Below are 18,232 nucleotides of genomic sequence, written 5' to 3'. Positions count from 1 at the left end.
CAATTAAAACAAAGAGGGAGGGGGCTGCAGCCACCATTGTTCACGTGCGCCTGGTTGCTAAAAGGGAGACCATATGTCGGCTTTCTGGAAACAAGTGCGGATGTTTAGTCTTGCAGGGCATAAGAAGTGCTATGCTGCGAGGGGCCATTGTGTGAGTACAACTTTTTACTTCTTTCGCAACAAGCCTTTCTCTTGTTATGTTAGCCTGCACTGTAGTGAGAATCGTTTGTGTTTTGTTTGCTCTGGCTCATTTTCCGTGTGCAGACTCTTTCGTCACTGACGCCATGCTTGTTGTTTATTTTAACTGGCTATGTTAATATTTTTTTCACCCTTTCTTGTTTGATCTATAAACATATTGAGCAATGAACATTTAAATGTGCAAAAGAAGGAGACTTTTAGTATTTAAAGTAAACCTACGCAGTTAAAGGGCTAATACAAAACAATAAATGAGTGTGAGTGCAGCACTCTTTAGGCATTCAGTACGGAAGAAGTTGACCATGTTGGACTGGGGTATGGGTGGAAGCAACCAAATGCGCTGTACATTACTGGTGACATTTATTTATCTTGTGAAAACATGTGATGTGATGTTATGTGAGGAGCGACTTATATAGCGCGCTACCACTCCAAGGAGTATCTTGGCGCTTCGAGTCCTTGATACAAAAAACAGCGGAATATCCGTGGCAAAACTACCAGTCCCCGGGGGGAATTAGATTAACGCCAAACATTCAGAGTCTTGTAAGGAATATATCCATGTTTTTAATAGTTTTCTGAAGTTCTGCTCTGTTGTAGATTGGCGCAGGGACGGAGGTAGTTTGTTCCATGCCCTGGCGCCAATAACTGCTATGGATTTTCCTCATCATCCTAAACCTGGGAACATGAAGCAAATTTGCAGTGGAGGACCTGAGTGCCCGTGACGGATGGTATTGTTTAAAGTGCTTAAGCAAATACAGTGGGCCTTGATGGTGGAAGGCTCAGTATGTGATGGTGAGAACCTTAAACAGGATGTGCTTATGTACTGGTAGCCAGTTTAAGGCATGTGACAACAGACAGCGCTGCTACCCTTGTAGCAGGAATGTCCATTTGCAAAGAGTGTCTCCTTTGAATAGGGAGCTATGAAGGCCAGCTGCATATGGCTTGTCACAGTGCGTACACCCTTCCTTAAGCACATTTATTTAGGGTACCTACAAAGAATCGGCGTCGCTGCAGTTCGTGCCTAAAACGCACAACTCCCCTTTCAATGAGGAAGTGCTGTGTGTAAAATTATTGCCGTTGCCACTGAGGTTCTAGAGTCAGAACAGAGTACGTAGTTCTGCTACTGCGGTGTGTCTCCCCACAAGCCTCAATCTCTGCCTCCTCTCTATTTTCCAGGGAGTAATTCTTTATTTGCCTGTTTGTTTTTTCTGCTGTCTGTCTCCATCTTTTACACTGAGACTGCATCTCTATCTTTTCCACAACTTGCCTCTGCCTCTCGCTGTACCCCAGTGTCTCTGACTTTTAAACTGCGCCTGTCGGCCTCCGCTTGTGTGGTTTGCTTATTTTGGGATGGCATACGGTGCACATGTCACTCTCGCTCACGAGGATGCCACAGTCTTCGTTCTGAGATTGACTTATCCGAAAAAAGGATAGAAAGACATGAATTGGGTACATCTGTTTTACCCTATTCAGTTGATTCTAGTCATTATTTACTGCACTGCAGGGATGGGCAGCATTGTAGTGGCTTCAGTAGTGTGTAGCTTAGTAGCCTATGTGCACCGGCCTGGGGGTTGAGGGGATATGGAACTATATAGATATAGAACACATATTGGAAATATAGTTTAAGAGAAACATTTACAATGCAGGACCATGACTTACTGAGGTACGAAAAGGTGAGTTTCAGAATGTTGATTGACAGAAAGCTCAGTATCATTTTTCAGATGATTTCCCCAGTTCATCTCTACCCCGATTTTAAAATGTTACCCTGGTCATCCCACCTTAATAGCCACATATCTGCAGGAGCCAAGTCCACAAAATTATTGGTGGGGCCCGGTCACGTGATCAAATGCTGAAACATTATCAAATGATGAATATAAACTGGGAAAGTTGAAGATAGAACAAGAATGCAACAAGATCATCTGTGTGTGAGACCTAAGCATTTTTTTAAAATCAATTTTCAGTTGCATTATAAACAGATGACTGTGGGTAGTCCTAGTCAGCCCATTCTGCCTTTGTTTATTTACGTTGCACATGTCACAATATGTGTGTACAGGGCAATATGGGACCCCCCACGCCAGTCATCAGAGATGTAATGTGACGGTTTATGCGTTGAACTTGCTAAACTAGCTTGCCTTATATGCTTAAGTAACTTACTTAAATATTATCTTGTGGGCTATGAAGTGGATATCCAGCTCTGCCAGTACATGATATGTGTTGCCTAGCTCAGCAGATCAAAAAACATAAGTAAAAAACATTGTCATCTATAATGCCAAATGCTTTAACTTTAACTTTAAAATATGCAAGACCGATTACATTGCAAATGCTTGTTTTTTTTTTTTTTTTTAAATTAACAAAATGATGTGATGGAGAACCATGCCTCCTTGGGTACCAGGTAAAATCTCCTGAGTTCCATGCTCTCCGGACACAGCCTGACTCACAAGCACACTCTCATGCGTTCCCTTTGACTCTTCCCCTAAGCGGCCATCGACAAAGAAAAAAAAAAGGAACAAATCACACAATGAAAGGAGGAAAAATCAATCTGTATTAATATAATGTGACATCGAATGTACTCCAGCATGGATGCGCTCTTGAGAGACAGAACGTATAATATTTTAGAGGTTTATCTTCATGTAACAATACAAACGTGTTGCAACTATTTTGTCACAGGTGGGAAAGCGTCAATTTCATAACTAAATAGAGGCTATAAGTACCCAAGCACAAAAATTGAGCTGCTCACCAAAAAGTATTGGTATTTACCTAAAGCCAAATACAAAGGAGATTTAAAACAAGGGAACTGAAATGGAACTCAGCTAACGAGCACAGAGAGGGAGAGACCACAAAGAGGCAAAGGGTTTACAATTATCGAAAAACGAAATTGTACTTAGTAGTATGTATACATTTGTGCATGTCAAAGAGGCTGAAGTAAAGTAGGATGTCAAAAGGATAAAGTGTTGGCAGAAATGCCAAGAAAAGGAAGGGAACAACAACATGGACCTACCTTTGCATATGTTGTATTATCTGCAAACTGTGATAATATCACCTCTGGATTTTTCAAATCAATGCTTGCCATTCCAATTTCACCTCTAGCAAGACCTCTTCCTTCCACGACACTTACAATAACCGATGCAACAGAGCGAGCAGAAACTGCGGATGATGAAGTAACTGTAACAGAAATAATTTGGCTGACACTTAGATATGTAGCAGCACTTTCGAGTTAATCGTCTTTATAAGTGTCATGTAAGGGACATAAAAAGTTGCATGTGTCAATGGTTAAGTAAATATTTGAAAATCGGTTGACATAACAAGGAAGTGTTACGTAATTATGTTATAAATTAATAAGCGCCTTCATATTAACCATATGCAAGAATAACTCCGTCATTTTAAAAAACAGCTGCAGTTGGAATACTGATTCATGACAAATATAACTTTGAGAAGAAGGAGGTTAAGACAGACCAACAAGACCAATAGATGACCATAGTGGGAGAATGGAAATATGCACCAATCACTCTTGCAACTATCTACACCTCAAAAGTTGGACAGGAAAAAACTCTCACCCCAACAATACAAGTGATAACACATTTAGCTGGAAATCTATACTACTAATATAATAAAGAGAGAACTGTGAACTTAAAGGCAGGTAAACTCCAGAAGTACACCACCAATCACAACACCCAATGCAGCGTTGGAAAGGGGAGGTCCAGGAGATGGACATAGGCTATACAGCACCACACCATATACATTAGGGGGGGGGGAGAACGTTAGAGGAAAAGTAGTCCTTGGGCGTATGCATACAGTGATCTGAACGCGGCGTTCGTCGTCATGGGCGCATATAACGCTTACGAGAGGCGCAATGGCGTGTGGTTACGTAAACGCGGCGTTCGGCGTCAGGACAGGAGCGCGAGACCAACACCCGGTTCACGGCAATGTCCGCCACCATCATGGTGAAGAGAGCGGCGGCGACAGTGGAGCCTTGGGGAGGATAAGTAACGCGGCGTTCGGCAACCCTGTCGGTAAACGTAAGTTGCGCCTGACAGCTTTGCTGTAAGCCCGCATGCATGCTCGCAGCCCAAACAAATAGGCCCTGCGGCTGGACCCAGCTCCCATGTGCTGCAGGTAGGGTGGGGGCGCGGCGGGGCAGAAGCTGAGGGCTGTGGAGCTGGGGGAAACTGTGGAAAAGGTGTGGATGGTCTGAAGCTCTGCGATGGCGCCTTGGGGAGGAAGAAAGAGGCACGGGGAACTTTGGGGTATATAATACGCGTAGCGGCTGACTAGAGTGCATGCAAGGGGAGTGGCCCACTTCACTCGCTCTCCTGTGGAGCGTCAAGGTGGGGGGTCGGGAGGGGGGGGGGTGGGGTTAACTGCTTCCTCAAATGAAAACAAGCTGCAGCCAGCCACATTGGTTTTCAGGACTCTCCCTCCACCCTGACTTCCCCGTGGGAGGAATGGCAGGTATGTATGTGCCTGGGGCGCCTCCCGCTACAGATGATGGGGGAGGGGAGTGTGATGGGGGAGAGAGGGGGGGACACTGCCTCTCTGGTGAGAGCAGTCAGGTAAACAAACAGATTGACGGCAAATTGGATGGCCGGGACAGGTGAAGCTGAGGCTCTCAGGCCAGAGGGCCAGGTAGTTTGAGGGGATGTGGGCAAAAAGGGGTGATTGCTAAGAGAGACAAAGGAGCTGCCCGAGTCCGGGATGCGCAATGCTGGTGAGTACCTTTCACCTCGCAAAGCCTACCCGGACAACGTCGGGACGGGCTGCTAGTCCTGTAATAATTGTGAGAGAACGTTAACTGTGTGATGCCAATCAATCAATCAAAGACGCTTTATTAGAGTATTTCTCATAAAAGCACAATACATACAAACATTTTAAAACAGTATTAAATGGATGCCTCGAAAAAATAAAAGCAATTACTTTACATTAAAAGCATAAATATATATATATAATATAAAAACAAAACTACGTCAAGTAGATTCAATAAAACCTTCCCAATGTAAACAGTTACTCGACTAACAATTTATGCCTTATGGACCAAGCCCACCCCATAAATTTCGCTACTGCTAAGGCCAGTGGCAAACAAGAACTAGTGCAAATGATTCTCAAAGCTACGATGCAACTGTTGGTGCCTAAGTTTTTACATGCATGTTTTAACCAGATTTGCCTAGGAATGGCAAAGGCTTGACAGGCAAATAGAAAGTGCCCAATAGTCTCCTTTGCAGATCCACAAGCGGGACAGGAAGTATCAGATGAACCCCGCCACCTGCGGGTAGGGGCCTGAGCGGAAGAGCACCTATCCTCAATTGACATAGAAGCTTCCTATCCCATGGCTTTGTTACATTGTCCCAATATAGTTCATGGTCAGGAGAGATTTTAGATTCCAGATAGCATCCTGTCATCGATCTAGAGTCCGTATTTCTCCAGTCCCGCACAGCCACATAGTCCCAATACAACTCCTTTACAGTAATTTTACTAGGAAAAAGTGCACATGGCGGGTTATCCCAAAGGGTTTGGAGACCCAGCAAACATAACAAGGATTTAAGGTCTTTTAGCCATTTGATCCTATGGAATACATCCCCTTTGATTAATGCTAAACAGCCTTCAGCATAGTGCTTGAGTTCTGGAGTGGTCCAGAGTCGTCTCCAATATAAAATCGGGCAAAGCTTTGCCAAATCAACCACTGCCTTTCTGCCCAGCTCGTATCTAAGGGGGAGAAGGGGGGTACTTTCGGGAAGTCCAATAATTGACCTAAAAAACTTGTTTTCGGACCTCTGTAGTGACTCAAGCTTTCCAAAACCCCACAACTCAGCCCCATATAGTGCTGAGCCTAGGGCTTTTGCCTCATAGACCTGTAGGGCCGGCATGATTGGTTTAGATTTTGACTTTCTGTCTTCAGTCCGAGGGCTCCAGCTAGTTGTCTATGCCTTAATGACGCAAGGTCAATATGCTGGGACCAATTGGGATTGTTGGTTATATAAATACCAAGGTAGGTCAAAGCTTTGACAACCTCTAAGGGGCGCTGGTTCATAGTCAGCCTGGATCGGAAACTACGGTGGGGGTTAAAAATCATTAACTTGGTTTTGGCCACGCTGACTTCAAGACCATGCTCCCCACAAAATTCCTCTAAGATGTTGAGGGCACACTGCAGGCCGCTCGGGGTCTTTGATAGAATAAGAGTGTCGTTGGCGAACATTAATATTGGGACCTTCATGTCCGCCAACGAGGGGGCGTCTAAATTGGCAGACAGCATTCTAGCTACTACCCTGTTGATGAACAGGGAAAAAAGGAGGGGAGCCATTGCACACCCCTGCCTAACTCCCCGCTCGACCGGGAAGTCCTCAGTGACCTCCCATTGTCTGCCCCACTGTATCCTGGCAAAATTGGCCTCATGCAACCTCATGACTAGGGTCAGCAAATCCTCCGGTATGCCCAGTTTCCACAACACTGACCACAGCTTAGTACTGGGAACCAGGTCGAAGGCAGCCCACAAATCCACAAAGGCGGCATACAGGCTGCCCCCGCCCAACACCACAGTTCGCCACCTTAGCAAAGTAAAGCGGAACACCTGGTCCACCATACTTGTTGCCTTCCGGAACCCAGCCTGGTAAGGGGATAATGCATTGTTCCCGTCAACCCAGGCCTTTAGCCTGTTCACCACCATCCTCCCCACCACCTTTTGAATGGTAGCTATCAAGCTTATGGGTCTGTAATTGCCCGGCAAACCCCGATCACCTTTCTTATATACGGGGATAATGATTGCACCCTTCCAGGATGACGGAACAATTGCTCCCCGGGCGACCGCGCTAGTCAAAAGCAAGATATATTTGCCCCAGCGTTCCCTATCATTAATAAAAGATCCGCCGGGATCCCATCCAAACCTGGAGCTTTTCCTCTTGATACTGCACTTAGGGCCATCAACACCTCACCGTGACTAAAAAAATGTATCTTTGGGATATACAGCCATGAAACCCTCCATCTCAGAGCCAGGGTGGTTATCGGCGTATTGTGGCTTAAAATAATTGACCCAGTCCGCCTCACCAACGTTATTATCGGGACAATTGGGTAGACCACCACTACCCCATTTAACTATGCTCCAGAAGAGTCTAGAGTCTTTAGTTCTACTTGCCTCTCTTAGTTCATTCCAATGCCTCTCATCCCATTTTTTTTTGCAGAGGCTATACAGTCCTTGTAAATCCTTCTTGCACTACGAATAGCCACTTAGTCTCTACTCTTAATAGCCATTCCCAGAGTTAACCTGGCTTTCCTGCACTGTGCATTATACCACCTCACAGAACTGGGAGGTGCCTTACTGGTTTTCCTACCCGGTTTCTGGAAATGGGATCTAATAACACAAAAAAGATTATCATGTATGGCAGTAATTTTATAAGACCCTGGTACAACTATGTTTGCCTGCTCTAGGGCAATTATCGCCTTGTCCACCTCCATGTCTATACTAACCATAGACTGTCGATTGGCCAAAACATTGGGCCATTTTAGCCATCGCATGTCGTTGGTGGAGACGGGCAGGGGAACACCATCCCACTCTTTAGTGGGTTTCACTGTTGAGGACAGCCACCATTTATGTGCTACACACAGAGGGTCATGGTCACTTTCTAGCCTGTGCTTCACTTCCATATCGTGGACTCCGTTCCATAGTTGGAGGCTGCACAGAACGTAGTGTATCCTACTCCTATTTCGGCCGATATCGAAAGTACATGCCCCCCCTTGTCACTCATTGATCGCCCATTTAATGCCCTAAGACCCCTTTCCAAACAAATGGCATTCAAACATATAATATCCTCAGACCAACGTTTAATTGGGTCTAGCTTTAATTTGGGAACTCCCCATAACATATCCTCATCCATCCCAACTAAATCATCACAAATGTCCAGGGGTTCAAACGTACGGTTAAAATCTCCGGCAATAATGATGTTATTGTTCATGGAGTATGTCTCGAGTAGGGATATCAGAGCCGCAAGAACTACTGATTTCCCCCCATTGGAACCCCTTGCATATACATTGTATATATCCAGACACCCAGATAAGCCCATACCCACTTTTATGAGTTGGATATCATTACTACCAGTTTCGACCACTTTTATAGAAAAGGGCAGACATTGACGTACCCATATAGTCAGGCCACCCTTAGGACGACCCGTTTGACCTTTGGTTGCCGGGATTGAAAACTTCAGATACCCTTGGAGAAAACAGGGCTCGCACATCCAAGTCTCCTGGAGCATACACACATCGAAGCAATTTATAAAATCTACCCATTCCTGCGACTCCAGCTTGGGGCGGATACCAGCTATGTTCCAGGAGACCAAACTTCCTACACCCTCCATATCGTGTATTACCGATTTCTTAGGAGTGCCTAGCGGGGGTACATCAGGGACGGTGTTATTATCAGTACACTCTACTAGATTAGGATTCCCCTTAGTTGGAACCACCCCCTTGGGATAATGATCATGAGGGGCATAGCGGCGTGCTCCAAGTTGCTACCTACTTGATTGAGGGCAAGTCAGTCGCATTCTTTAAGCCCCGATAGGACATTGAATCTATTTGTTATTTCTGCTCCGCCTCTGTACCTTAAGTCTCCCCCATGCCAACGACCAGATGGTATCAGATAAGGTTTAGGTTGCAACCCATGTCCTCCCATAGGGCAAGTTTGATATGTAAACGTCCTCAGTGTGGGAATCCTATTGGAGGATTTTCCCTGTGTAACCGGTCGGTAAAAGAACCCGAGAGGCACGACTTCGATACCCTGCCCCCTCGCTAGTGAATGCTGTTCTAACTCCCATAGTATTCTGGCAACTGCATTCGAGTTGGTAAAGTTTATGACCATGCAGTCACCCTCTCTGTTCTTCCTTGAGCGACCCACCCATCCTACTCTACGAACCATGAGTATGTCGCGTCCTACTTCATGTCCCTCTTCTAGATTCTTTGAGAACCAGTGGGTGACCTTTGTCTTCATTTGGTAAAACCCCTCAGTTAAGCCAGCTGGAAGAGGTGGAACATTAGTCATGACTACCACCAAGGGTGTGCTTTGGGGGGGTAAGTCTAGAGTGAATTGGTTTCCTATGACTAAATCAGAATTATTAGGAGCCAAATACCCAGAAGCAGGTCTGGCAGGTTCTAGCTGAGCTTCCTGGTAAGATTGCGATGCCCCCTTCAGGGCCTTGGATGACTAATAACATGTGTTTTTATCACCTAGTTTAACTGAACTTACATCCTTGTGTACGACTGTTTTATTTCCATTGAGCAGGGGGGATTTACAGATAGTGAGTACTTGGTCACTTCTGGCGACCACCTGTTCTGGATTAGCAGAAGGAGTTTTGCCCTTGCTTTTTCCGTCAATTAGGGAATGTAACATTTGCGAGATATCCTTGACTGCAATTTCCAGTTTGTCCAGACTAGCAGTGACTAGTCTCAGCCTCTCTATAATAGGGAGTAAAAAAGAGCGAAGCAGGTGCTCAACCTGCCCCGCCAAAGGCCCGTCTCCATGCACACATGGAGGAAGTAATGGAGAGGAAATAGGATATACTTTGATAACAGACTCTATACAGATCCCCTCACCCACTGGCTTATTCCCCTTTTTTGTGTGTTTAGACCTTTTAGCTCTTTTACTTTGCGGACCGCCCCCTCTTCTTTTCCTTTTACCTTTTGCTCTTTTATTTAAGAGCGGTGAGTCAACTACCAATCAAACCGGAGAGCCATTGGGAGAAGATATACAAGCGGGAATTTCAACTAAATCAGCGCTACCTGGCAGTGTAGAAGAGTTATTTTCCTCAAGGATATTTGCAAGAGAATCTAGTTCCATGCTGGATTCGGGCAAGCCCAAGTCACTTAGCCGTTGGCTTATGCGATTCTCAGGCGTGGTGCAATGCCCCCAGGGACGAACGTTTCGAAAAGATCTCATCAGATAATCTTTTCTCGACAGCACTTATCTGATGTTCCAGTGCAACAGAAACCCGTGTGAAATAATTGTCCAAAGTACCCAGAATGCTTCCAGTATTAGATTTCTCGCCATCCTTGCCTCCCTTGGTTGGCTGAGCCACCATTACACCCCAGTCCAGAGTTATCAAGTAAAACACAGTGAATGCCTTAGAACGAAAACGTAAAATAAATAAATAAAAAGATCACTGTAGTGATACGCCAGATACGTAGTAAGACCAAGGGGAATGGCCCAGCCCAGCCTCAACCGGCCTCAGACGGCCCGCCCTTTGACCAGGCTTCGCCCGGCTCGTTCCACGCTCTTCCCGCGCTGCGGGACACTGGACCAATTATATGGGCAGTATGACGGCCAGGGGCGGGGCTGACAGGGGGCGCAGCCCAGGTGATGGTGGGCGTGCAGGGACTCCTGGGAGAATGAGTCCCTGCTGCGTAGCACCTCTCCCCTGTTGCAGGTGTTACACCCCTCCGGCTTCCACAGTACACACTCGGCTTTCCCTCCTGCCGGTGTTAGCGATGCGGCACCCGCAAAGCGGGTGCGGCGAGAAGTGTAACCGATTTGGAGATGACAGGCACAATCCGGGGCAAGCTTCACAGAGGTCAGTGTCCAATTACTAATAGAAGGTCCCGCTGCCTTTGTGGATTCCGGCGTTTAAGTTTGATTTACCGGCTAGGGGCGGGGCTGACAGGGGGCGCAGCCTAGGTGATGGTGGGCGTGCAGGGACTCCTGGGAGAGCGAGTCCCTGCCGCGTAGCGCCTCTCCCCACCCATTTCCTTCACTTCTTCTTTCACTTTTGTGACTGCAAGACCTGCCTTTTTGCTCCAGGATATTTATTGGTTTTACAATGGGTGCCAGACAATCCATCAGTGAGGATGACCCAGAATTCATCAATGAAGAGCCTCCTCAACGAAAAGTTAAGGAACATTTCATTTGGAAATTTTTTCAAATCCCACCTGGACAAAAAAAGGTAAATGCTCCAAAAGTGCAGTGCAGGATCTGCAAAGAAGAGCTGTCACGAGGTAACCCTTTGAAAAAGTACTCTTTCGGGAACTTCACAATGATCCAGCATGTGGAGAGGAAGCACCCCCAAAATTTTGCCCGGGAAAGTGTCAGGGCTCTGGCACAAGAGGTTCCCAGTGATGGGGCCTCTACATCCACCGGAGGAGCAACTTCTTCTAGGAGGGGGCAATCGCAGGAGCAGGTGCCAAACATTCAACCTGCATTTAATCATGGTGTCCTCAGATGCAGATACTGCAATCAACTCCTCACCTATGGGGAGCAAAGTGTCCAGCTCATGGTTCGTGCTTTGGAGAACCATCGCTGCCCTTCCCACCCCTAATTTTTTTTGTTTTTTTTGCTCCTGTTGAGCAGTTTCCATTCCCTGTTTTTGTTCCTGTTTAGAAAAAAGAAGAAAACCAAAAGTTCTTTTCAGAACTACCTCCAATTCTCATCAAAGAGCTATATTCTTTAAAAAATGAAAAAGAGTAAGTGAAATAAAGTGCATTGTTAATGGAAAGGAGAATGAGTAAGAAAGAACAGAAAGGTATGAGAGGAAAAAGGAAGTGAAGTAGGAGGACTGAAAGAAGGGGAGTGTTAGGAAAGAAAGTTATGAGAAGAAGAGTGAATATGGGGAATGTTGATATTCGATGAAAATGTTGAAAAGGAACAGGAGTGTGGAAGGATAAGAAAAGATGCATTGCTGGAGTTGAAGGTAGAAGGCCTCATTTATGAAGCCATGCGTCACTTTAACGCCACCAAAGCATCACTTCTTGTGACACAACAGTCCAATAAAAAATGCACCTTATTTATTCATATTTACAAAGTGGCGTTTCTAGGTAAATACATCACTTTGTAAACCCCTGTGCCACATTATTCCTACGTCAGGTGTAATGTATGCAAAAGGGACGTATTGACGCAAGAAAGGGTCGTAGAGGTGACACAGTGAATAAACTGGAGGCCTCATTTCTGAAAAGTGACGCATCGCTACGTGAAAACAGCGATGCGTCACTTTTCTGGGCGCACTCCTTATGACATTCCAGATATGTCATATTTAATTTATGACTAATCAATTCGCAAGGAGTTACAGATACGTCAGTATTTCTGACGTATCTGTAAACACAAAATTGACACATTACTGGAGTGCGTCACAAAAGTGACGCAACTCCAGTAATGCATCCTTTCACATGGGGAAAGCACCAAGTGAAAGGTCTTGCGTCAGTCTTACACCTGCTGTGAGGCAGGCGCAAGATTTTGACGCAACAGCATCCTAAAAGTGACGCAGTGAAATCTCATTGATTTCACTGCATCGCTATTACGAACCTTTTTGCGGGGGAACGCCCCCTCTGCATACATTATACCTGACACAGGTATAATGTGGCGCAGGGTTTTAAAAAGTGACCCATCTACCTAGATGTGTCACTTTTTAAATATAGCGTATAACAAGGCGCATTTTTTTACACCGCTGGTGCGTCACAAAAAGTGACGCACAGGCGGCGCAAAACTGGCAGCGCAAGGCCTTCATAAATATGGTCCTGGATTTTCCCCTTACTTCGCTCCCCGGTGCGCTTCCCGGTGCGCGTACCGGGCGCTCCCCCCGCTCAAATCGAAAAAAATATTTTTTTATAATACCCCGCGGGACCCTATTTTAGCCCCGACATTAAACCTAGGGGGTCAGGAGGGGGTCTACCCTGCCCCCTTATGGTCAATTCCCCCCTTTATTTTTGCCACCTCTTGTGTCTCGATTTTACCGAGACACAAGATGGCGGCCGCTCCAGACTGTTTAGAATGTTTACAGACACTCAAGAGCCAATCAGCTTTCTGCGCGCAAGTCGCGTGTCGCGCCTGGAGCGCTCCCCGGTGCGCGCATCGGAGCGCGCCTATAGATATATATATTTTTTTGAACCTAATTTACTCAAAATCCACTGGAGCACATATCTTGAGACATAGCAAAGGCACATCGGGCTACTAGTCCCTACAATTTTGCCAAGTTTGGTGTAAATCCATTCAGCCGTTCGAGCTAAAAGTGAAATCGACCGCCCTATGGAAGTTAACATGGGGAAAACGCGTTTTGGGACCCCCCTTTTTATCTCGGCCCCCGCTTGACGAATCCCCCCCAAAACTTTCAGGGAAGGACCGTAACTCGAGGCCATTTTGAGGAAATTTTCAGGCAGATTCGTCAACCGGTGCCAAAGTTATTCCAAATAGAATTTTGAGATTTAACATTGAAAAAAATCCTAACTATAACTACCTACTGGCGACCGCCAGTAGGATATATATATATATATATATATATATATATATATATATATATATATATATATATATATAAATATTTTTTTAATCAATGAATAATAACGGTTTAGATAACCTTGTTGTAGCCCGCTATTCAATAGCTTAAATAAAATAGGCAGTTCAAAATCATTGGAATGATGAATTGTGATCGGATTCAAATAGCCTTTTCATTTATTAATTTTGCGATTAATGGTTTATGTTGTCATTGTTTTACAGTTTGTAAAAAATCGTATTGACTTACTAAAGCTTAAATGCAGATATGCTGATTTAATATGAGATTTATTGCCAATGTTGAGTATGGAGAGGTGCAAATAATCCCAAGAGGCAAAGCCTGGAGAGGGCTGTGATGTCCCTTTTCTCCATCAACAATAGTAATACCTCTGCTGGGGCATACGTCGCACTTTCCGTCCTCTGGTAGGAAATTCATAGACACCGCTCTGCTCTTAGCTAAACGACGTGTGGCATGTCGTTGGGGCCGTGGCAGGGCACCAAAGTTCAAGGACTGATCTCGGATATGACCTATTGCCAAGTTCAACACGTCACTTATTCCGAACTTCTACCGCTCTCGACTAGGCCCAAAGACATTTGGGAGCCACTAGTCTCCTACTTGCTGCATCTGGATGACGATGGTACGTCTTCGACTTGACGACTGGGGGGGTGCCTGGCTGACCTAGACACCCGGGTGCTCAGAGACATGTGTCCCCAATGCTTTCTGTCCTGCTTCTCCGGCCAATAGGGTGTCTCCCTCCTGACGCATCGCGTGTGCCGATGCGACACCTAGTGTACATGGCTGTTCCTTTCCACGCCCCAATATGCATCACACTCCCGCCCCTTCCACACGCCCACTACTACATTAGGACGTGATACATAGTCCTGGACTTAGTGCTGACTATGCCCAATGGTTGCCATGATCGCCACCACTGATCCGAATTGTGCTCTGTGCTTGATATTCTCTGAATACTTATATGGACTCGTTCTCTTTTCCTTTTCCTTTCAACTCGAATGTGTAAGGCCTCTCAATGTTCCCTTTTTCTTTGCCTTTTCCTTTTTCTTTTTCTGTTTACTTGTTTTGGGTTGATAAGAGTTGGGGAGAAAACACTGAAAAAACTGTTCTACTGCTGCGAATCCTGAAGTGTACATGCCTCTCCGCCCTCCCATCCCCTTCCTTTCACCCATCCTCCTCCCTCTTCTTCCCTCTCTCTCCCCCCTATCATACCCACCCTTTTTTATCCTTCTCTCCCGCCAAACACCCTCCCCCCATCACATCCCAACTCGGTTTATCGCCACCGGGCCTCCGGGATGCCGGTACCCAGGCTGTGTCTCTCAATGTTGGAGCTTAACCTGTGTCACTATTGTCCTTTTGCTGCCAGCCTCCGGGTTGTGGGCATACACAGCAGTGTAATTTTCTAACTATGCAATAAAGCAGTTTTGAACACCAAAAAAAAAAAAAAAAAAAAAAAAGAATAGTAATACCTAACACATTACACTCAACAGATGTGGATGTATGATTTATGCTGGGCTATTTTTGTATGTGGAGTCATATGAAAAAAGCGTATAAAAAAATAATGCCACCACAAGGGGTCCTGCAGTTATATCAAATCACTATAAGTTGACCTTGTGGGAATGGCTCCAGATGTTTTCATCTCTAAAGTGATTCCAGAATGGAATACATGAGACATTACGTAATTTGTTTCCTCGAATAACCTACTTTGCCCTTTCGGGTTATTAGAAAATAACATGTTTTATTTGGCCAGACTTATTTTCAACAGGACCGCAATAAATGTTTTCATCCCATTGATAATAAATGTGGACCAATGCTGTTATTTAAAGCAGTAGTGCTAAAAAACACACATACACACCTTTCAGTACAAAAATATAGTTCCCTAATGGGGCTTGTCCAGGAGCATAGCCGGCTAGTCGCATCGGCCGGAGCTCTGGCAGCCCATAGGAAATCCGGAGTATAATCTGTGTGATACCGATGGAGAAGGGAGGCGATAAAGGCCTGTAAGACCCCGGGCAGAAGACGGAAGAGGAGCTATGGGTACGCTTTCTGCGTTCCCTGGGGTGCAGCCAGAGGAAGATGAGAAGCCAAATCACTAGAGAAGCGCTGCTCCGACCCTAAGTGAAGATAGAGGGGCAGCGCGGCCACGTGACCATCCCCCAGCCTCCGTTATATGCAACCAGCGAGGGTGGACATTATTGGTCGCATCCTAAGAGGACCTGGAGGTGCCGACCAGCGGAAAGAAGGGGTCGCGATGGAGTCTCCTGCCAGATTCCCCTGGTGGTGAGTGTGGGCAACACGTTGGCGCACCCGTCGGTGCAGAGACCCATCCCCACTTCCTCTGCAATGGGGGAGGGGGAGGGAGTGAAAGTCTGTAATGCTGGTAAAGAAGCAGGGCTGCTGACGCCCGGCGGCCTGGGACTGAAAACAGAGGGAGAGCTCAGGCCCACGTCCTACATGAGACCCCTGCGTCATGACCGGCCGATGATTGAAAGGCCAGGTTGCTTGAGGAGCATTGCCTCGGCTTGACAAGTATGCGGGAAATAACGCCGGGAGCCAGATGAGGAGAGCGGCCAACTCTGGTCTCCATTTTGGATATTTAGGGAGAGGTGAATGCTGTGAGAGCTGAAAAAAGGAGACCCTAGAGAATTTTGATTCCCCCACTGACCGGACTTATAATGCAATTGATTGACAGAAGGTAAACCATCTGGGAAACCAACAGAGAAACTCCTCGACATAGTGGCCCCTTGGCGAATCATGTGCACTAGGGACCACACTTCTGTGTCCTCTCCCAGTGCTGCCCAGGGCAGTCCAGTGCTGCAGTAGAAACGGGGGATGAATGAAGGACAATAACCAGACGAATGCAGAAAACAGTAATCCAATCGTAGGCATTGATTGACGGAAGCCTTGTCAACTACAGTTAAGAGCCAGGACGGAGCAGAGAGAGGGGCTACAAAAGATATCTGCAAAAGCCCACCCACCAGACAGATCGCAAAATGGCACGAGATAAGGAACTCAAAGCTTCCAAACAAGGTAAAATGGATAATACACAAAAGTCCTGCGCCAACGTCTGAGAGAGGAGGAACCCCAGGGACCACAAGACAACGCAGACCTCCTAAAGCGATCTAGGCCTCTAGAGAGGCCATTGAAGAGAAATGGCGGAAATACGTTTGGAGGTGACCCTATTGCGTCAAGATATGCGCAATGTCTCCGACAGGGTGACCCAGACTGACACACGTACATTGGAAGTAGAAGACACGTCGCACAGACTAAAATCGGATGTCTCTAACATAACGGCAGCCATGAAGGAGATGACGTGGAGGGTGGATGATGCAGAAAACAGGGCTAGAAGAAGCAACCTGCACTTTACAGGAGTTCCAGAGGGAGCGGATGGCCGAGACACGTAGACCTTCCGGCTGACCTGGCTTAAAGACTCTGTCCTGGCGGCGAGATTCTCACAGTTCCATAATCGAGCGTGCCCACAGAATGGGGCCCCCCTAGACCACTGATCGCTCGATTTCTAAATTTCCAAGACAGAGACCTGATCCTGAGAGAGTCTGAACAGATGGGAGTAACCAAATGCACATGATGTTCAGAAGATGCGACGAACATTTGACTCGGTAAAGGTGAAGGTATGAGCCATGCAACTCCAATATAGGCTACTCTTTCCTGCCAAATTAAAGGTCATCTTTCAGGGCAAGTCTTACTTTTTACAGACCCAGAGGAAGTGTGGACCTGGGTTGAGGAACTGAAGACAAAAAGCATTACACTAGTACGTAAAGATACTCCGAATAAGCTGGATCCTTCAAATCAAAGAGGAAAAAGGAGACGACGACTGACTGGAATGCTCAGAACCCGTGAAGGGACACACCATAAAGGGACCCAACGCATGCAGGAGAAGGTGCAAATTTCTGACTCAGACAGAGATTCGACTCAATCAAAAGCCAGCAGAAGGGGCTCCGGACATCAAGGCAGCCCCCACAACGAAATATCAGACAAGGACTACCTCGCACATGCGGTTAGCGATCACCCGAACACCTAGAGACGCTTCAGCAGCGGTCACATGAAGCCAGCGGTGAAGGCTGAAATAGGGGCGTAGCCACAAGAAGAGATGCATCAACTGGCTGATAAGCCCCACACAGACTAATACGCCTAGCACTTCTGGGCAAAACAAACTGTGTACAGTAGTATCCTCTTTGTGCTTTCCTGCAATAACTAAGTAGTTTAGGGTTGGGGTGGGTTGGGGAAAAAGACCTCTCAAACTATACCTGTGCCAAGTTGTCATGTTGACAGTTGAGAAGATGGGTAAGGGAAGTGGGGTGGGGGGTCAGGTTCTGGAGATTAGGAAGTAGGGATAGTTTAATTGTTACAGGTTGTGTTTTCCTTTTTCTTCTTTTTCCTTTTCCAGGCCGTAGTGGGGAACTCAGAGATATACATAGAGAAATAGGAACTGAGAAACGGAAAGGTACCCCCCCCCTCCAACAGGGGATAGAGGAATATTCCCATGCAAGATAGGCGAGGAAAGATGCACTGCATTGACACTGAATGTCAATGAATTGGGAAATAAAATTAAGGGAGAGCTAGTAGTGAAATATCTTAAGAGGCTTAAACCAGATTCAGTGCTAGGGAATTGTTGGCTAAAATTCTTAAGGAAGCAATTAAGGCAGAAAATGAGCTCTACTTTAAAGAAAAGTAGTGTAAAGTTCCCTCTGCAAAGACCCTATGTGAGGTCTATACACAGTAGTTTGAGGCAAAATACAAGATGCCATAGCGAGGAACAGGCGTGAGGAACTCCACCTAGTGGA

General features: G+C 46.1%; 1 protein-coding gene across 1 annotated transcript in view; it reads right to left on the bottom strand.

The window, feature by feature from the left end:
- MSH4 (mutS homolog 4) overlaps positions 1–18,232 on the bottom strand; it is a 1,592,310-nt gene that overhangs the window by 1,466,099 nt on the left and 107,979 nt on the right. Inside the window, exon 4 of the mRNA XM_086925563.1 lies at positions 3,191–3,354. Within this exon, the coding sequence (XP_086781689.1) occupies positions 3,191–3,354 (164 nt within the window). The remainder of the gene's footprint in view (positions 1–3,190; positions 3,355–18,232) is intronic.

The sequence above is a fragment of the Lissotriton vulgaris genome, chromosome 1_1 (genome assembly GCF_964263255.1).
Source record: "Lissotriton vulgaris chromosome 1_1, aLisVul1.2, whole genome shotgun sequence".
Lineage (NCBI taxonomy): Eukaryota > Metazoa > Chordata > Amphibia > Caudata > Salamandridae > Lissotriton > Lissotriton vulgaris.
Note: the sequence above shows the minus strand (reverse complement) of the source record. Positions and strands in the feature narration are given on the sequence as shown.